Source organism: Ostrinia furnacalis, unplaced genomic scaffold (assembly GCF_004193835.3).
Source record: "Ostrinia furnacalis isolate ACB-3 unplaced genomic scaffold, ASM419383v2 OfSCF4694, whole genome shotgun sequence".
In the NCBI taxonomy this organism is placed as follows: domain Eukaryota; kingdom Metazoa; phylum Arthropoda; class Insecta; order Lepidoptera; family Crambidae; genus Ostrinia; species Ostrinia furnacalis.
The window spans coordinates 1,292,679-1,314,761 of NW_021134933.1; the positions used below are offsets into that span (position 1 = coordinate 1,292,679).

Below are 22,083 nucleotides of genomic sequence, written 5' to 3' on the forward strand. Positions count from 1 at the left end.
CAAGGTCTACTTTTTCAATTTTCTATCAAACAATAATATTCACAACGTAACGAAAAATTTCTTGGGGCTTTCATTGTGATCAGCATTTTAATCAAGCGCCTGTTCTAAGTAATGATGCGAAACAACGACTGCCTAATCATGATTTTACGCCGTTTTTATACGTCATTAATTTACGAACAATGAAATTGAAGCTATAAAGTTTTTATGTTTATCACTCGCGAGCGATGGTCGGAATTGGACCTTTATTTTTCTTGTTTTTAAGAATAACATTATTAAAATGTGAAATGGAGGGAAGAGCGGTGATTGGGGATGTTGCGAAGATAACAGACTTCCCACATTCAGTGTATTTGTATGTTGAATGCAGTACAGACAAAATATGGGCATGTGGTGCATCGATATTAAATCAGTGGATGATATTAACAGCAGCACAATGTCTTGTCAACTGTAGATTTAAAAATACAAAATTTAATCATACAGTTATCATCGGTGCTGGAAGCGAGGACATAACGGAGGTGAGAGCAGTTCTTTAACTAAGTAAGTAAAATAAGTAGGAAGGCGTTTAGTCGTAATAAGTACTTGATATACATCTAATATGCAGGTCTAAGACGGCCGCCTGGCCTAGGTCACGGGTAAACGGATTCAATGTAACAGAATACAACTATTGACATCAAGCAAATTACAAAATGTAAGGTTTTTTGACAGACACAATACAAGCATTGTATGGATAAGGACATGTCGCAGTGTAAAATTTCCAAGAATATTTATTAATTATTTACTTAGGCCCGATTCGACCAAACTTTTATCCGAGAATAACTCCTGGTATAACTGGCATATTGACAGTTTCAGTATGGGACATAATGTGAAAACCGTTATAACTAGTATTTGAAAGTGCATTAATTTGGTGCTAAATACTTAAACATTTTTTCTTTCTTTCTTTTCTTTCTTTATTGGTCTAACTGACGATCTATTCTGAGATTAATATGTAGGTATTTACTCTTGTTTGGGGTTCGTATTCCGTAGTCGTGAAACTGTCAAGGAACTCTTAGTAGAAACTTATCGTTGATTCGGATATCCAATAGCAGCGATTTGGCAACTAATGCACATTTTCACCATCAATCCCTAATTTTCAAGTGACCCCTGTGGTAACACATAATAGGAATTTTGTTTTCATAGGGGTCACTTAAAAATTAGGGATTCATGGTGAAAACGGACATAAGTACCTCAAAGTTGCCGGAGCAGTCGCTAAAACGCGCGATTCCGATTATACCACAGAATACATAATAGTAGCAACAGAAATTGCACTCCTTTGTGTAGGATCAGATGCCGACATTTTAACGGTAATAATAATAATGCGAAATATCCAACGCACATGGTGCATTCGAAATCGCACCTTACTACTACGCTCACAAGAGCGCATTTTTTTGTGTTTAGAATTGATCTACGTCACCGCTCAAGCGTCAGGGTTGTATGAGCAAAGTAAAATAAATAAAAACTTAATTTTAAGAAGCATTTATTGTATTTACGATTAGAAAACTTTAATCTAGTGGAGTTTGTATAATCGTACCATCTCTAAAGTACCTATTAATAAACTTCAGTGTTGCGATAATTCGAAATTAAACAAACAGTTTTAAAAGGTGTAGTGTCGGAAAATAGACACGGTGAAGTAAAGTTAATGTTTTTATTAGCTAAAATAATTTTTTTGCTATAGTTTTTTGTCATAAGTATTTCAAAATAATTTATTATTTAAAAAGTGTAGTTTTTTTTTTTTTTTTAAATCACTACAGTTAATTATTACTCCTAAATATTACAATTTTTCATTAAAGAAGAATAACAGTGCTGTTGGAATAATAAACCTTAATTGCGACGATGATCGACCGAGCGTGTATAGAAATACGCGTAAGCAAACAGGCGCGTGGCGGCCCGGACTGATTTGCAACTTGAAGTTGTCGCGCGCTGTAGGTAATTATCTCGGCCGGCATAGGCGAGTGACGGAGGCCTGGTAATACTGCGTTGGAACAGAAGTCGCAAAACTGACTGCATAGAACCTTTTAGCTGCTGCATACAATCGCAAAATCGCCGATCGCCGATGCTAAACGTAGCATTGTCTCCTATGGCCCTTATAATTACTCAGAACACTTTTCTACGTAACTGAATTGTTGTTCTAAAAAGTATTTGTTTTAGATGGAAATCATAAGTACATGTATCGATGCAATATTACACGAGCGATTCAACAAATGGGTTGGTGAAAACGACATAGCTATAGCGTTTGTCGATAAAGAGATACCTCTAGGCGATAATATGAAGAAAGTCTTAATTACTAATACATTTGAGAATAAACCCCTAAGCGGATACGTGGCAGGATGGGGTACCACTGGTGTAAGTTATATTATGATAATAATACTACATTTTTTTTCTGTTTAGCCCAATGGTTAATTGGCAGATGTGTTTTCAGGCGAATATATGTGTGGTTTTGTAAAACAACGCCCACCTCAGCCTCAGGGGTGGTAATAGGTAGGTACACATGAGAGTAATTACAAGAAAAAAACAAAATTTTTACTACTTATTTATTACTTTATTAGTAAAAACCTTGTTCAAACGTCCCCTAAAACTTCGAGACTGCACTTGTTACCGCCCGCACCACCCCCGCGTACCCCGCTACACCACCGAGCACATGCAGCCGCCGCCCCGGAAGAGCGAGGGGAATGAATGACCGATAGCTCGCCTTTGGCATCAGTGTCGTGTATTACTACCACCGCTGAGATGGGCATTGTTATAAAAAACTACACCCTGTATAAAGAAAACTACGTCATAATTCAGAGCCAGATTTAGAAGTGGGCAACCGGGGCTACAGGCTATCAGTAGATCAAATATCAAAATCTCAAATTCCTATTTGCAGTTTATTTAATGGAAAGGAAAAGTCGACTGAAAAAAATTGACCATTTTATTTGGAAATCAATTTGGAGCCAGGGGGACTCCAGTCTCCACTCCATTGTTGCCCGAGGCCTCCAGACCTCTAAGTCCTGCATTATAAATTTATTTACTTATTTATTTAAACTTGATTGCCAAAAAGACAATGCCGGAAATTGGCGTCTTTTTTTTTTCGTGCGGCCATCGACCAAACTTTGTTTTTTGATTACTAAATAGTGTAATAAACCAAACTTACTATGACATGTATACCTCTAAACTCAGTCTGAACTGAGTTACGAGCATTAGAAGTTTGATGATTTTCGTACTAGATTTGCTTTTTGCGCGCAAAGTTTTGTAAGAAATTTGAAAAAAATAGTGAGATTGTATGTGTAAACAAACAATACCATCCATTAAAGGCTCCAGACATCAGTATGGAGCAGAATCAGTGCAATAAAAAATAGCGCAATATTTTGTTGCAATTTCTTACAAAACTTGCGCACAAAAAGCAAATCTTGTATGAAAATCATGAAACTTCTAATGCTCGTAACTCAGTTCAGACTGAGTTTAGAGATATACATGTCATAGTAAGTTTGGTTTATTACACTATTTTGTAATCAAAAAACAAAGTTTGGTCGATGGCCGCGCGAAAAAAAAAAGACGCCACTTTCCATACAAAATCTGGCATTGCCATTTGAAACATAAGGCTAACTTAATACCTATGCCATTAAGTAAAGGCATTCTCCACCAGTTGACTTACCAGTTCTATCCATAAAATGAACATTTTAATGTTTAATAAATCTATGGTTTTATATTTAACAGGACGAGGAAGACGACAAACTACATTCATGCTTTCAAAAAATAAGATCTATGCATGCCTGCAACTATGCTCACGACTTGTACTTGCCTCCTGGAATGTTTTGTGCTGGTGACTTACTAAATGCGAAGAACATACCCCGGACCGTTCCGTAAGTACCTACCTACCCTTTGGCCTATCAATCGAAGTTTACCTACATTATTACTGTACCTTTTGATATCTATATCTTTTGATACGGAAAAGCTGCAACCCGGTCGAGTTAACTGCGCACCTGGCAGCTGTGACGTCACATCGACGCTCCAGTAAGCAGGGTACTCATCTAGCCGTGTAGCATGTAATGTATCAGATACTGTATAAAGTGAGTAGGTACAGTCGCGGAATGAAAAGGTTCGTCACCTTAGTGTCGGTTTTCGCTTGCACTAGGTACTGTAGTAAGAGTCAAACCTGCCAACATAACAGTGCAAGAAACAGTGCTGCTAACATTTAAATAAATGTGACGTTTGCTAACGAAGAAGGTTTTGCTTATTTTTCTGTTCCATCAGTGCAATGTTAAAATGTTTTTTTTTTATCTAATAGAAATAATAATGGCAGGTTGAACCAACAAGAAGGTTTTAGTTTGTCAATCATAATAATCTTCTTGACAAGATAAATGTCAAACAACTTTAATCTGAATAATTTTGAACTTTACTGACTAAAAGTTAAAGATTATTTTGTCTAACTCGAGATTATTCTGTAACATAGTTTCAAAAGGTAATATATTATGTGCTCGCGATTCGTTGAAGGAATCAATTTGAAAACTGACGAACCTTTTCATTCCGCGACTGTACATAGGCACGAGCCCGCTGTTCTCTGCTCGCGCGTGGTTCGCAGGTAGATCGCAGCGACCAGCCGAGTGGCGGTATCACTGCGAGCACAAAGGCGGCTCGTAGTAGGATTCAGGAGCTCGCAGCCAGATACGCGATGACCGTGGACGAGCCGTAAAGCCACTTGGTTGGTTACGTTACATGCTACGTTACGTGCTACATGGCAGGTGAGTACCCTGCCGTATGGACGCGGTGACTATGCAGATAAGTACGAGGGAGAATCGCAATTCAGCGAGGCGCGCAGTTAGCTCAATCAGGTTTTACAGTTAGCGTCAAAATAGTTCTTGACAGCCAAAGTGGCCAATAAAGTTGATGCCACAACCTTAAGAGCGTTGTCACATTTTTCATGCAGAAATCGAGAATTTGGCAGATTTCGAAATGATTTTAGTCATATAATTTATTGTTATAGCTTCTTTTGACTTATATTATCGTAATTATCATACGTTTTTACGGAATGTCTATTGACAAAATCTCGTTCAAATTGGATTTTTGCCTACGAAAACAGCGAATTTCGAAAGCCCGATTTCCAGGTAACTCGCGAAGGCACAACTTTGAACTAATATTACAACAAATTTATTTCTAAGTAAGAAGATAGAATGTATTCATTAGAATAAGCATACCCTGAAGAAGAAAGTGTATTGAGAAAATTTTGATGTTTAATTCATTAAAATGCATTTTTATCATGTCTAAGATAGTCAAAATTCGAGAAAATTACTACAAGAAAACAAGTCACATCTCATAATCTAAAAGTCATTTGGCAACATAAACTACTTTATACTTAAGAAGAAACATAGTACTATTATTGTGTGAAAAAGAAAAAATATCTATCTTCAATCTTCAAATGAAAAATTAATTTGAAAATACTATAAAATCGGGTGCATCAAATGGCATAAATCAGTCGTGCTTTGGCACTCGTAGACGCCGGGTCTATGTCAGTTGACTGCCCACTGACGTATATGCGTCACGCGTGATTTTTTCGTAAATTGTAGTATGATTGAGTACTTTTGATCCGCAAGTATTTTTAATTTATTTGTTTAGGTAAATCGGACTTGTAATTTCTTTCTTTTCAAACTTTTTATTATTTTACTTACAGAATATGGGTAGAATAGATAAAAGATATTATTATGGTATCTGTTTGGTCAGGAAAAAATAAATGACTAATAAAAATTTTAACAGGGTGTCAAAACATTAGTCTATGCTATTGTGTTTCTACCAACATAAAATATACTCTTCCTTACTAATAAAAGTTGAATAGCGTCTGTATGGTCACACAACGCTTCGTCATGTTTTTCCGAAAGTTCAATTACTGACGACTGAATGAAAGAAATTGGTGCGTAACTATTCATCTGATATTAAACGTTTAGTAATAAAGGGGTAGGTCAGGTAAATGGCAAATCCACCAGCGGTCGCTCGATGACACTTAGACAAATAGTTTTATAAAACGTCAACTAAGTTGGTTAGGTATTTGTATTGTAGATACTTATACAAATGAACGTATAAAATGAGTTTATTTTTAAAAGTATAGGTACAGGGTGGAAACGATAAGTGATTTCACTTGATTTTTAATTATACAAGATATCGAGAAACTGTTTACTGTTCCTGTAAGTGCTTCATGAGCTCTTTAAAACAATAACAATAAATAGGTCAAAGAATAAACTGGATCTATGCGAAAATTCAATGTTTCCGAATTTCATACTAAATGTATGCCGCCAGCCATACCTACCATATTAGAAGTGTTAATTTTTTAAATTTAAATTTTTAATTGAGTAATATATAATAATCAAACAACAAACTCGTAAATTGCATTCTTATTTAAATTATTTACGGAAAACATGATTTTAGGTTTAACTTGCTACAATATCATCAAGAGATACTAATTAATAAATACTAAATAAACAGATAAAGGGGACGGCATTAAGGCACTCAGAATTCTCAGAAACCATTGATTTCGTGTTTGTTTGTAACTGTATTAAATGTATGAAAGCTGGAAATATAGGTTTTTTGAATAGATTCAGTTCGTTCTTAAACATATTATTGATGCCGTTTGCTAGGTCTCATGAAGCACTTTTTCAGTAAGTAACCATTTGTTCGACATCTTGTATACCTACTATAAGAAATATTCGAGTGAGATCACTTATCGATTATTTTCGTCATCCTTATTTGTATTAAATTTAATTAAAATACACTAAGACTGAGATGCACCACCTAACTTTGACCCAAAATTTTGATGTCAATGTTAAAGTAAGACGGTGCAACACGGCCTAACAAATGTATCGTAGACAGTACTTTTTATTTTCTTCATAAATCTTTATTTTCTTTGTAAAGCTATCTACAAGCTTTTATTTTCTTTGACATCTGGAGTTGTAAAATCTTAAAATTTACTTACTTCCCGTTTTCCCATTGAGCTGAAATTTTGCATGTCTACACAGGCATGCAAAATTTCGTTTCATTTCGCACTAAATAATTTAATTTACCTACACGTGTTTTCGTGNAAATTTTGCATGTCTACAGGCATGCAAAATTTCGTTTCATTTCGCACTAAATAATTTAATTTACACGTGTTTTCATGCGATGGCCAAGTCAAATTTATGTAAAACGTTAATGATTTCCTGGACTGGACTTGGTATTACATGGATCGCCAATCGACGGCACGCGCCATGGCATTAAGAGTACTTTCTGTTTCAAAGATTTGCTGTCGTCCAGTCATGTATTTGTAAGGAATGACGCTGTTAAAGCTCCTCTGCAACAGCCCTACGAAGGGCCATATAAGGTAATAAGCAGGACAAACAAAACGTTCGTACTCGATATACGTGGACGCGAAGTTACCGTAGAACAACTGAGTAGTGAGACTTGGTTTTTTGACAAGTATTGTTTTTGATGGGTTTGTATTACAGAACGCATTTTAAAAAATGGCACGCTCGTTTTCATACATTTCATTCTATTTATTTAACCTTTCCATATTTATGTGCGGAAACGTCACAAAATCAGAATAAATTTTAATTTTTCCATCCCGCATCATAAAAACTAAAAAGTCAAAAGTAAAATTTAAATAGTAAATATTTTTCATAAACAAGCTTTTGATGCTGTAAAAATAATAAAATAAAACATAAATTCTTTCAAACCCATCAACTTATTACTTTACTCAATTTAAAGATTAAAAACTTGTCGCGGGATTTACTAGTGTAAAAAATACATTAATTACGTAACTTGATTTTGCTAAAAGTCTGATCTGAGAAAAAATCAAATAGGTAAATTATACATTATTTCTTTATTAATATGTATGATGTACTGTCTTAGGTACGATACAACTACGGATTAAGATCGTTTAGTCGACGCAGCGTTGAAATTGTACAGATAAATGCAGTTTGCGCACTCACTACGCGACGTCAAGCAATAAAAACCTAAAATTCGAACGCCAACTTTTTGCTACAACGCTCTTAAGTATTCCAATTGTAACAAAGACGTGTTGCGAACTTATTGACTACTTTGGTTGGGTGTCATAAACTATTTGACGCTAACTGTACCTAAGCCTACCTAGGTAAAGTTTTTGAAGCCGCGACGAAAGACAAACGGTGAATGTGTCGGACTCACCGACTCGTGATCCGAGGAACGCGGGTTAGGACCCCGCCGCCACTCGACTATTGTGGACTATTGTGGTGAACCTACTCGTAACAAAAGCATATCTACCTACCTACAACCCGGTCAAGCGCACATGGTGCCAGTGACGTAACATCGACGATTTGGTACGAACGGGGTGAATATTATTATTTAGCATAACTTTTGCATTACAGGCTCGACTCGGGCAGTGCGTTCATCTACAAAACATTCTATCAAATAGGCGTGGTATCATATGGAACAAACGAGTACCCAAGCCTAACGTTTTATACCAATGTATCGTATTTCTACTCGTGGATCAATGAGAATACTAAACGTCTCTACTGCCGGAACACAGCAAATAAAATTAAAAGAAATTAGGCTTTTCGAACGAATGTTTTTCTATATACCTACCTACCTAATGTGCATCTCGCGATTCTATTCAAAATCTCTCACAAAATGTCTCAAAGTAGATAAATGTATCTCATTTCAAATAAAATTTATTTATTTAGATGATTTCTCTCTCCATTAAAAAAGTCGAGTGTTTTTGCGACAAATGACATCCCATTTCCCATATCCTTCCCTGACGTTGACTATCTCTAAGTACAAGACTTACTTACATACATATTTAACAGAGCATGCCCCAAAACGATAAATTAAATGCATCGTTTTCATATTATTTCGTAATATTACAATGTAAACATATGGAACTTCTGGTAGAGTTGCCGCGAATAGTGGTTATAGCGAATAGTCGAATACCGATTAATCGCCATTCACTTTGGCGAATAGTCGAATAACTCGACATTACTATTCGACATAAAAACATTAAAATTATTTCTAATTTCTTCTAAGGTTGTGAGAAAGAAAACAATAAAGTTAAAGAAATCTGTTTCATGTTATACATACCTACATAATGTAGTAAATTTTGGGCATGTTTTGAAGAATCATCTATAGAGCAACCTACTGAAGAGCACCCCAAGAATGCCACTGCTGAAGAAATCGCCCACTACATCGCATTAGCAAAGGCTGACAGAAAAATAAACCCATATGAATGGTGGACTTTGAGTACCAATAAAAATAGATTTCCTATATTAAGTAAGCTTGCTAAATGATACTTAATCACACCAGCAAGCTCTGTTTATTCAGAAAGACTATTTTCCGAGACAGGTTTAATTTACGAGGAAAAACGAAACCGACTTGCTCCCGTGCAGAAAAAAATGATTTTTTGCACCACAATCTGCCTCTGTTGGATTTTAAATATTAATTAAAAAGCCTAACTAATTTAATTTCATGAATAATATGATAGGCACAGGTACATATTACAAATAATAATTGATATTGTGTATTGTTTTACTAGGGAAAATAATAAAAATATGATTATTTTTAACTCATTAGTTTTTTTGGTCACTAAACTAATGCTAAATAATAATAAAATGACCTGTCTTTGAATCAAGCTCAGAGCCCCTTAGCACAGACTAATAATAAAATTATTGAAACAGCTCAACTGATCTTCTGATAATAAATGACTTTCTAAAACATAGCTATATCTTTATTTATAAAAAAATATCAATAGAATTTGTAAATCTTTCTAACAGTATCTAAGATATATTACTACTACTGCCACTGGTTCCCGTCCCAGATACAGCTTGACATTCCTTTTCCATAGCATGTGACGGAGGATGCTCCAGCACATTATCAATAAGTCCAAAAGTTTTTGCTTCAGTCGGAGACATAAAGTAATCTCTTTCCATGGAAGACTGAACTTTTTCAATGGGTAATCCAGTGTGCCGTACGTACAGACCGTTTATCTGAGCCTTGAGTTTCAATATCTCTTCCGCTTGGATCTGGATGTCTGTTGCTTGTCCTCTGACTCCACCAGAGGGTTGGTGAATCATGATCCGAGAGTTAGGAAGAGCGTGACGCATACCAGGAGCTCCAGCTGCCAGTAACAGAGAAGCCATACTGCAGGCTTGACCAACACACCATGTCGCTACAGGAGGTGTAATGTACTGCATTGTGTCGTATATACCGAGCCCCGCAGTCACGTTGCCACCAGGAGAATTGATGTACAAATGTACTGGCTTCTTACTAGATTCTGACTGAAGAAACAACAGTTGAGCTACCACTAGCGAGCTAATGTCATCGTTGATAGGCCCCATGAGGCAAATAATTCGTTCACGAAGCAGTCTCGAGTAGATATCATAAGCCCGTTCACCTCTGCCTGTTTGCTCAACGACGATGGGTATCATACCAAGAAACGCAGGTTGTGACTGAGAGATTGACCTCTGCGGTACGTTTATCCTTACCGACTTGATAGTTAGAGCTGTTCTCGTCATTTGACGAATGTAATTCAGAGCCATCGTATGAGATCAACGGGTTACGTTCTGGTAAACCAAAAACTTTCTACTTGACGCTTGATTTTTTCTTCACTCACTCATGAAAAACGAAAAGTTGATTGGCAGTAACTTTAAAAAATATCTTCCGATTTCACGTAAAATAATATCAATTTATTACAATTACAACAAGTCCTAAAAGTTTTACTTTTGCAAAACAGAGCTGAGATCCGACCGAGCGATCCAAAAATTTGACAGAAAATTGACATTGACTTTGACTTGACAGTTTGACGGCTAGTGATGTTCGATAATCCTCAAAATTAAAGTATCGATATAAACAAAAACCCTATCAAAATCTATTTAATTTGATTAAGTAACAACAAATATTGCTATTGAAAGTTACACTTAATTTTAAAATGTATTTTGTAAAATCGGCTTTTCCACTATTCCCCATTGACAATCCCCGTGTTGACGGGGAATGTCTTTTAATTAAATTAGTGAACTTTTTGTTGACTATTCCCCGTTATATTAGGATTTTATTTTTAACATTATAAGCTCCAATTGGCGTTAACGGGGAATAGTGGAATAAGCCGTGAAATCTAAAACTAATAATGTTTTTCTACTTGAGCCTACAAATTGATAAACAATATTACAGATGTTGCCCAGCTAAAAATACCGAGTAAAACTTAGTGCTTACTTACTCCGGTGGCTGTGTTTTTTTAGCCTACTATAAGAGAAGTCGCCATTTTTCTCCGTCTTCTGTGGTTTAACGCCAGTCGCCTGCTTCAATCTCTCCAAAAATACTTTGTGAATCTCTCCAAAAATACTTTGTGAATCTCTCAAAGATCCGTGTACGTAATTATTATTATGGTAATTATTCATAATAACCGGCGATTATTCATAATTTTCACATTTATCACATTGACCGTAACATATACACCAAAATGAAAGCGACCCACTGGTCGTCGATCAATCAGCTTTCCCAGATATTTTAAATTTGTTCCGGCGTTTCTTCTCAGTACTTGCCATAATGTTTGTTTCGAAACGCTGGTAAGGCCCAAAAGATGAGGAGATATAGTTCCAAAATACTGAACTGTCCTATGCATGACATTGACAGTGGGGCGCCACCGTCAATACCGGATCGCTGGTTCCGATTTTTGCCATGTTGGAAACCATATAGCTGAACGATGGTAGCGCCCCCCTGTCATTGAGTTTGTTGGGACAGTTCAGCGTGGGTCATTCTATAATAGTAAAGTGCCCATTGCCCATTTTTTTTACTGTATTTTGACGTTCATAAGTGTTCCTAGTGGTCAAAATTGAAAAAAAAATTCTGATTGATAATGCTTTTTTGTCATTCCGATCCGATCCCATCCTCTTTTCAGTACAACAATTTACACTAATTTGATAAAAATATTTATCGTGCTTTTTTACTGAACATCCCTAATTGAATTTGACATTTTACTTCTTCATTTGTCCGCAAATGCCTTCAAAGGCGTTATGTTACTGACAGTTTGTGGCTTTGTTCTAATCTCTGTGGTTCTAATAATGGCAAATTTAATCCAAAATGAACTTGAAAATGAATGTAATAGCAGTATTTGCAATCAACAATAGTATGTATTAAAGTATAGCATTTATTAGGTTGCACAAAATTAACTTACCTATCATGCATTTTGATAAAATAAAGATTTATAAAACTTAAAATAGTCAGGCAGTTTCATTCATAAGATTTAAAGGCACTTCGAATTACATTGATCATAATTCTCAACAAATATTCTTAAAATTAATATGTATTTACAAAAATAAACAATCATTATACTCTATTTAGGTTGACGGCGCCGCAGCTTCATTAGAGCTTCCTGTCTTTTCTTCTCAATGAGAGATTTAATATCTAAATTATTATTTTTGTTTGTGTCATTATTTGTTGCTGGCTTAGAATTATGAGCATTTGTAACTAGACTATTTTGGCTTTTGGAGACTGCTGTACTAGGTATTCTAGGTTGGAATTTGGTATTTTTCGGTATTCGCTGCAACGGTTCTGACATAAACTGTGTAGACTGTGTGGATTGTTGTGAAGAAGTAAATGGAAGTTGTCTTTTAGCCAGCAATTTTTCTCTAGCCATTTGGTGTTTCCTTTTAATTTCGTCAGGCGTACATCTTATTGGAGAATCCCCAGGAGCTGAAATAAGGAAACAGGCATCAATTAAAAGTAATAATCGTTAAAAAAAATAAAATAGAATGTACAAGGTAAGACTTAATGACAACCAACCTGTTAAATTGTCGTCATTTCTGAAAGGCATAGAATTGTATCTACCAAAAGCCATACCACTTGTGGAAGGTTTATTACTTTCAATAACAGATGGTGACTCAGGCATTGAACTGTAACGGCCAAATACTGATTTAGACGAAGGACTCCCTTCATGCACAATGAATTCCTTTAGTGTCCAATCTGATGATTTTTGTTTGGCTTTGCTTGCAGAAACATTCCCTTTAATCGGCATTTGTGTCAGTTGTTCTAATGCACTGTCATTCAAGTTACCAACAAAACTATCAAAAGAATCATTTCCTAGTTTAGGTGATTCAAATTTTTTCACTTTGCTCACAGCCGGTGATTCCAACTTAATACTATTCAAAATGGCATCCATGGAATCTTGATCTATCTTAAAATCTGTATTTAGTTTCATATCCTTTTTATTACTTTTATAGTGTGATTCATAACAACTTCTTTTTGGTGAAGATGGCCTACATTCAAGTAAATTTTCTTCTACTATTTGACTAGCTTTCAAGAGGCATTCATTCATTGAATCATCTGATTCTAATGCATTGTCAATTTCGGGCTTAGAAAATTTTGAGCTTAGTAAATTTTTTCTCAGGCATCTTGTGTTTCTTAATCCTGTTTTTGGGGAGTGCTCTGGTGAATCATTGAAAATATCATCCTCGCTTCCAGACTGGCGAGTTTCTTTGATAGGTTGTGCTTTTTTCTTCATCAACTCTGGTAATTTTTGGTTTAATTCCAAAAGCTCCTGGAATAGTTCAGTCTGTTTGTGCAAGGCCTTGATGGGCCTGCGTTTTGGTGGTGGTTTCTCAATTACTTTTGGCCTAAAAGACTTTTTCGCTTTCCTACTAAGAGGCGTTGAGTTTTTACAGCGTGAGCTAGCTGCGTGTCCTGATTTAGGAGTGTAAAAGTTCCAAATAACATCTGTTTCACCTTCAGCACCATCTTGGGTGCACAGAAAGGGTACAGGACTTCCAGCATCCGAGTCACACATTGAATCACTATCTCTGGACGGCGAATTCACTTGATGTTCAGGGGTTGAACATGATATCACTGAAATCAGATGTTTTACGTTTTACAAACATTATCAATTACGATTGTAATAATACGCATGCAAATGTAGGTAATGACTATATCTATGTTAAGATAAAGAGTAAACGCTAACGTTCGATGATCAAAACAGCTAAATAAATACACATTAAAACATAAACATACCATTGTTTTTACTCTTTGTAGCCACCATTTTCATTGAGTTTGATTTATGTTTACTCATAAGTTCAAGTTAAATGCGAGTATGTATTGATAAGATAATAAAGTTACTAATCCCATGAATTTTATGCACGTTTTATCGTTTAGATATTATCGATGTATAGCTAAATACAATTAATCTGCACAAGCTCAACCAACAACACAAACTCACACCGCTTTTATCTGTCAAACTGACAATCATGACATGGGTCTAGACAAAGTGCCATTATTCCTCCTGACACCACGTTTCGGGAATAATATAGTTCCAAAATACTGGACTGTCCTGTCGATGACATTGACAGTGGGGCGCCACCGTCAATACCGGATCGCTGGTTCAGATTTTTGCCATGTTGGAAACCATATAGTTGAACGATGGTAGCGCCCCCCTGTCATTGAGTTTGGTGGGACAGTTCAGCGTGGGTCATCTATACGCATAAATGTTTCCCGCTGAAAACTGAATAGGGTTTCTGATTTCTCGACTTATTTTTTTTCTCGAGTTTCGAGAATTCTCGAGGCCAAAGTCTCGAGTTTTCTCGGGTCTCGAGTCTTTTAATGAAAACTGCTGAAATCGGATGAAATTTAATAAAAACACAGGTTTTTTTAATCTAATATACCTACTTTTATGCACAACAATCAATATTAGAATTTAGTACCACTTATTTTGGTAAGGAAAGCAACAAAAAATAAAATCTTCTTTCATAATTAATATTTACTAATAATCATAACAAAAGTCATAAAGTCTCTAGTACTTTAAGGATAAATAACAATAAAAGTCTGGAGCTACAATTAAATCACTTGTTTTCTAAAGAACACAAGTCCAAATAGCAAAATTACGATAAATAGTTTTATGAACAAAATTCAAATTCAAATTGTGTTTATTGCGAAATCACAGGTACTTATGTCAGGTCATTAAATTTGAAAAAAAAAAAAACTTTTTAATAAATTTTTAAATTTCTTACAGATAACGACTTGAATAAACTTTACGAGGAGGCACGAGTACCTAACCTAACGTCTGTTAGGTAAGGTAACTGTGTAGTTAACAAGTTTTTCAGATCTTTAAATCAGTCAGAGTTAAACATATAATAAATATTTAATACTCGTTGATGAACATTATTATAAGTTAGTTTCGATTGAGATCATTACTTGAAAATCAAATCAGTTAAAAAAGGAAAGACTAGGCCAGTCTTAAAGCAACGTTGACCTATTAAATAATTAAAAACTTAATTTTGTCTAAGAAAATAGGCTTTTGAAGAATATTAAAGCTTCAAAATCGAAACTCGAGAATTCTCGAGCTCCGGTAATTTTTTTCTCGTCTCGAATGAAGCCAAATTTCTCGAGTTTTCTCGAGTTCGAGAAAGCTCGAGCAGAAACCCTAAAACTGAATCATCTGTTAGTTTCGTAAAGAGAGTAAAATTTCATTTTACAATTTAAGGATTTATAAATAATGAGAGTTGCCTTTGATCATCAAAGTTTAATGTCATAAAAAAGTTATCAAAATGACAGCTGACAGTAGCTGTCAACAATCTCAACAAAGGGGTTTTTTTGGTTTTTTGTTTTTTCTTAGGGTTTTTTTTTACTTTTGGGAATAAATGTGTAAAAAAAGAATCCCATGATGTGTTTGGTTCTTTGTCCGTGTTCCAAATGTAATCTAGGTTAAATAGTAATCTATATGTTACATTAAAATGTATGGTTCTTGTGTGTAACTCATTTACAAAAGGTCGACTCGAGGCGACTTCACATCGGTATCGGTGCTGGCTTGCTCAAGCCCCGGATTGCCTCACCGTCGTGACTCGTATTCGTGGACTTTGCGATACATCCGTCCAACTTCAGTCGAGTCAACCTGCGCGTGCAGATCGGACGTCAGTTGGATCCTGTTTTGATCGCGATGCTCCTTCGGAAGTGACATTTACTGTGTAAAGTGTAATTGAACTTGTGCAAAATGTTGGCGGACGGCGAAATTGTCGGCGACGGGTCGTGGAACCTCACGATCTACGTCACTGATCTAAACGAAAAGCGCACCATGGTCGTGAAAGGAGATATGCACATCGGCGGGGTTATGCTGAAACTGACTGAGAGCTTCGGTAAAGATACTTTTTATTGCCTGGTGTAAAACTGCAGCTTGTACCATTCCTTATCCACGCTTTGAAATGACTAACACTGCAAATAGTTGGTGTTTCTAACTGAAGTTCAGTCATCTAGTTAAGTATTTTGATAAAGTTCTATGTAACTGATAAAAATGAGTGAACTGATTCATAGATAGCAAATAGAAACATTGGTTATGTACTGAGCGACCCAGTGTCTGTAGCAAATATTTTGATTAAATAACTAAAGAATGTCAAAGAGATAACATTGATAAGTTCTTAGTTCTCTTCAAATAGTTTTCCAGTTTTTCCACAATTTTATGATGTGAAAATTTATAAACGGTAGCAAATTAAACATTGTCAACTAGGGATTCAGTATTATTTTTACCTTATCTTATTCATGCATAATATTGTGGATTGATAATAGAATTTTAGGATACCTATTTCATAAATCAAGTAGCCTTTTAAATGTAATATTTATTTCATAACCAAATAATGCTTGCCTTGCATGTAAACCTGCCCTTAGGTCATTCTGCTCTCAAGCATATCATGAGTAATACATTGAGCTGGATACCCTTCTGCCACATGCAATAAGAACCATTTTGCCAATGCAACACTTATTGTCTTGTACTTTCGAGATGGAAATAAATGAAATAATGACAGACACTTATTTAATAAAATACTTGACTTTCATTCATTGTCTCAAAAAGAATGAAGAAAATAACTACAAGGTGTAATATGATACAAAAAATTAAGTTTTATCTAGCCAACTAGGTAAACTTATAATATGCCACCAGATATCAATGGTATGGTTATAACATACATAATCTCCATTATAAACTAGAACAATATTGTAGTGTACAATTCAAATTATTTATAGATAAAACAGGTTTCCATCATAATTATGTTCTAGCTAGAGAGTAGATCGTAGTTATCTAGTTAAAAACATTCCATTACCATATCAAGAACAGCGAGATTAGCATTTTATCAATATTCATATTCATCATTCTTCAGAAGCCAATCCAGCCTGCCAACTGGACCTGATTGCAATAAAAGCAGTTTTAAAGAGCGCGCGAAAGAGAGATTAAAATTAGAGCGAGAGAGACTGATGCGCGTACGCAAACACGCGTCCTTCGCGGCCGATGCTGCGTGGGACAGGTTTTTTGCCCACCTCTGGAGCACAGGTGAACTACCTACCAATTATTTGGGTATAAATCCTCGAAAAACGTCCAAATATGACAACCAAGTTTGTTTTCGTTTGAAATGGAAATGACTTCATACAATAGTAATAATTCGCACAATCTCTCATAAAAACCTATGACCACAATTTATGGAATTCAATGCATAATGTCATAGCTATTTTAATTTTATAAATTAACGAAAACAAGTCATTTTCCTCATAACAAATCGTGAATTCCACCAGTCCATTATACCTGCTACTAGATAAGAATTTGTAACACACCTACGCGAATTCGTCTCGATAAATAACTTTCAAAATGGCGCCCAATATTCGCCCACTTTATTCCAAAACTGGTTTGAATAATTTAAATGCGTTACGTCTCGGTTCTACATAATATCCGATAATGCTGTAATGTTTGCAAACAGCTTATAACTTGTGAAGTCAGAATCCTTTGTGTGGAAGTGACAGTTCCATTAATTGGAATTCCAGTCCACCGAACTATTTCTGTTAATGATCTCCAGAATAGTCGGGATTCTTTTACGTCATCTAAGACATGCATGCTTACGAGAAAAATAAAACTTAATCGAAAATTTCCAGGAATGTTTCGTCTGCTACTTTTTTAGAGGAAATGCATGTTATTTACGTCTCCGACCGTATTGACCCGACCTATGAACCCTGCGATGGAGCAACAACATGTTGGACATAGATAAAGAATAATTAATGTTCATCAAAGGAAACGACAAGCTCCCAGACGTAATTTTACATCAATAACTAGCCGTCCCGTCAACGCTCAATACCGTTCGTTACATGCTTGTGAATGGTTCTAGGAAGATAGCGATGGTTTTGAATTATTTTGGAGACGCCAGACCCAAGAGAAGAATGTCAAGATGTCAAACAATCGCACAACTAATAAACAATCTGAAGAACTACTTGCAGGAAATAGAATGATCACAGTATAACTTTATGCACTAATTGTTCTGTGCTTTGCTTTGGATAACGAATAAAGATGTTGATTTTATTGCAACCATTAAGGTATTCATATTTTGTAAATGAGGGAAACATATTATCATTACTAGTTGCCCAACTTGTCAGTAGTAAAATGTTACGGCTTGATTGTTGCCAGGTCAAAAAATGTTACAGAATATCTTGCATGATTAAGGAATTATTTGTCACAATTCCTTAGATTACGTACTGTTACAACAGTAGATAATACGTCAATGACTACTACTTTCTATAAGATAAGAAAAGATAAGCGGAATAAATAAGTCAATGACAAGTGCAAAGTTGTACAAAGGGTATCTCTCAATTTTCTTCGCTGAAGAGATGCGTTTGCGCATGTTCCGAGAAGCCGCCATGTTGGGTCGTGAGTTTCCGGCGCCTCCCCCTCTCCTGCATCGAGTGTAGATAAGGTTATCATCCGCTCATTGTTCCTCTATTCTGATGAGGTACTTGACCAATCGCACTCTAAAGGGCGTTAACCTGACGATATTCTTAGCGTACCCAGTAAACGTTTCTAAGGGCTGAATAATTCTGAGAACGTAGATGAATGTTTGTCAGCAATAGGCATTATTAGTTCATTAGCAATCATTCCAGGTAATTTAATGCTTCGAAGAATACTCTGAAAAGGGAAATTACCCAAAACAGTACTGTGTGCTGGCAAATAAGGGAATTACTAAGCCATTGTGCTGCATCAGTTTAGGAAAACCCATTAATCCTTCTAAAGATACGTCCTTCTTGGGACTGTTGGCTGTATAAGGATGACTTCGTTCCGTAGTACATACTATAATCTCAACTCAACAAACGCTTGCTATCAAGAATCCATTGTAGCGGGTCGAGGGGGTGCGTGAGCTATCGCTAAACGTGGGGAGATAACTCTGTCTGCCAGCTCGTAATAATAACCCCGTCTCAATGTCCTTGTTAGTGATAGGACCCGCATTACTCGTGTTGAGCAGTTGCCAATGAATAAATTCATTGATATAGATTACGCGCAATGGACCTCGACTGGTTCATTCTAAATTCCTTCACCTTCCAAGTTCGTGTAGTTATCCTGCGAATCGCGCCCGACGTCGACCGTCGACGTATACGAGTGTCACCAACTATGGCCCGTGGCAGCCGGACACTAACGGTTGTGCGCATTTCGATTTTCTCTTCCACACACCGACTAATTGCTGTGTTCTTACACCTCTTAGAATTCCAACGTTTTAAATTCGTACCTCAGTCAGCGTTTTAAACCGTAAAATTTCGATAATGTCCGACTGATGCGAACTCGTTAATTCCTATAATTATGGCGCTAAACATTTAGCTTTGGCGTCTTCGTCTTTTGCGAAATATTCCATGGAATTCAAGAGGTCTTAGAGATAAACGTCTACATATGGTAATCAGACACCCATTTATAGTGTGTCCCAAATATTTCAGCTCCAATCTCTTTGGCAGTCTTGGTAATTGTCACGTCCGCACGCTTTGCAAGACGAGGCCTCGTTTTGCAATTTAATTTGCAATGTAAAATCCCATTGAAAGCAAAATATTGAATATGCGAATAACAATAAATTAAGCGATGCAAACGCAATTCACAGTTCGGTTCGACGCTAAAACAGAGTCCACTTATTCGAAGTACCATCGTCTAACCATAATGTGTGATGATATCTTCACGAAGTCATCCATATTAATGTCTCATTCCTTTCCTGTGACTAATGAAAATCTAATAGTCATCACGTTATATGTAACGAAACATCTCATTAGCAACAAACAGCGGGCTTTTATGCCGTCTAATGATTTAATACAGTTCCACTGGTGGCCAGTAAATCCAATGTTGCATGCTTAATTGAATATTGCTTACCGGTGTAAATGTTCAAAGAATCTGTCTTGTTTTTCTCGTAAACGAGAGCTTAGCTTCTTCGTCTTACTGCATTTGCAAATCGGGACGCTGGTCTTTGTTATCCATTGTTATGCAAAGCCGACACGCGCTTCGGTAGTTTGCTCTTCAATTCAATATGACACATAATGTAAACTATACTCCACGCCTTTGGAATTTCAATCGCTATTGTACAAAGAAAGCTCTTCTCTCTAAAGTTGTAAATGCAAAATATTTTCTCGGCTATTTGTGGTGATACTTTCTATGGATGTGTGTCAAAGGTTGTAGTGACATCCATTGTTGTTTTATAGTTATTTTATATTTCTTTTACAAAAGCAACGTATTGTAAGAATAGTATTTTAAGCTTGCCTGAGTGATTCAAGTTCTACTGGATGACTCCTTTAGCGGTAATGCATGATTCGGACCGGTTTTTCTGTTGCGGCTTGAATGACGTCATAAGGACAAACAGTATGGTCAATCCGTCATTTTAAAAGAAGTATTACATGAACAGAAATAACATCATTTAAGTAATTCCCTTTGTCGAAATCAATTTTAAGTAGTAATTTTCTTGCTGGTAGATTATACATTTCATTTGTTACTTATGACCTAAACTTCTTAATGTAATTCGCCGTCACCATTAGCTGAGGTTACAACATTCCCTAATAATAGCATTTAAAGCTCCGATCGTAACTCCTCAAGACGTTCGTCAGTCATTATTTCTGGAATTGCAAAACAAGTTATGTTTTCACGTAATAAATCTAGCTCATTATTTCGGTTTCACAATCGGCTTGCCGATTCGTTACCATGTTTAATATAGATCGTATTGCGATCGTGCCATGAGAACACAAACTCCAATTCTTGTTCCGATTCAGTTTTCTATTTATAATCGTCTGACTTCACTCGTTGGTAGTAAACGGATATTCGACGCGTATACGCATTACGCACCGGTGGTGTTGCTGTTGACGTTTTGCCAAACAACGGGCCTGTTTCAGATTCGTTTATTCTGTGATGACAGACGTCTCGTAACCTTTCGATGTTTTGCAATCACTAGATTCGGTAGTCATTCTCTTCTTACGAGGCAAGTGCCTGTATTGTTATTGCTGAAAACACAAGACTCAATATTTCAGCCATGCCTGGAACCTCTGAATTACTACCTACGTTTGAATCTCCTGCCATTGATGGATTGTTAATCTAAGCAGTTAAAACATAGACAAAATAAATCACCAAGATGAAATCAGCATTCTTTATGTTTTAAATCAATACAGATTTCATAAAATTCTAAATGCGTTACACAATTATTCTTGAAATAATAAGACTTATCTTTTATTGTGTCGGGTAATCAAGATACGTCAGTTTATTCTATCTATCCATTAACGTTCCATTATCGTGATAAAATGTTTAACTAGTAGTAAATTGGTTTGTCCTTAGCAAGTTGAGTATCCACGTGATTCTCGATTTAGAAAGTATTTATTCTGTGTAGATGTAAGTAGATACCTACTACAAAAATGTTTCATAAATCGTCTATGAAGTAGCATTTTGTCCTCTAAACTCAGCCGTTCAAGGTCCATGAAGGGCGCGTCGTCACTCCTTTTATTTGCCGATCCATTAAGCACCACTGTTTTGGCTTACCAAAAGCAAGACCGCACTTTAAAGTCGAATATTGCGCAGAAAAGTTTCGGTTCTGAACTCTGAACTTCTCGCATATTCGATTTTACTAACAAAACAATGTATAGGCGACGACATTATCAAAAACATCGTGGCATCTTATTAGTTGTAAAATAGGTATCATTTTAGCACAAAAAAGTAGTCTGATTTGTTGATGACTGAAAATCTGGAATTAGCTAATAGGCAAGGTTAAAAATGTTAAAAGCAAAACTAGGCAGGATTATTTTTCCACTGATGAGAATTTTTATGACATAAGATAATTTCTCTTCGTGTGG

At 36.0% G+C, this 22,083-nt stretch overlaps 3 protein-coding genes across 3 annotated transcripts; 1 reads left to right on the forward strand and 2 right to left on the reverse strand.

Moving 5' to 3' along the window:
* The first annotated feature begins 2,248 nt into the window (after positions 1-2,248).
* Positions 2,249-8,559, forward strand: LOC114359918 (mast cell protease 1A-like). The gene is made up of 3 exons (XM_028314469.1): positions 2,249-2,376; positions 3,727-3,872; positions 8,376-8,559. Exons 1-3 carry the CDS (start codon positions 2,299-2,301, stop codon positions 8,557-8,559), a joined length of 408 nt encoding a protein of 135 aa, XP_028170270.1. The 5' UTR covers positions 2,249-2,298.
* Positions 8,560-9,592: 1,033 nt separating this feature from the next.
* On the reverse strand, positions 9,593-10,757 carry ClpP (Caseinolytic protease proteolytic subunit). Its single transcript, XM_028314462.1, has one exon. The coding sequence runs from the start codon at positions 10,536-10,538 to the stop codon at positions 9,777-9,779; it is 762 nt and encodes a 253-aa protein (XP_028170263.1). The 5' UTR covers positions 10,539-10,757; the 3' UTR covers positions 9,593-9,776.
* A 1,383-nt stretch (positions 10,758-12,140) lies between these two features.
* LOC114359910 (nucleolin 2) lies at positions 12,141-14,221 on the reverse strand. The gene is made up of 3 exons (XM_028314460.1): positions 13,999-14,221; positions 12,778-13,836; positions 12,141-12,687 (listed from the first exon to the last, which is right to left on the reverse strand). The coding sequence occupies exons 1-3, from the start codon at positions 14,054-14,056 to the stop codon at positions 12,329-12,331; spliced, it is 1,476 nt and encodes a 491-aa protein (XP_028170261.1). The 5' UTR covers positions 14,057-14,221; the 3' UTR covers positions 12,141-12,328.
* Positions 14,222-22,083: the final 7,862 nt, after the last annotated feature.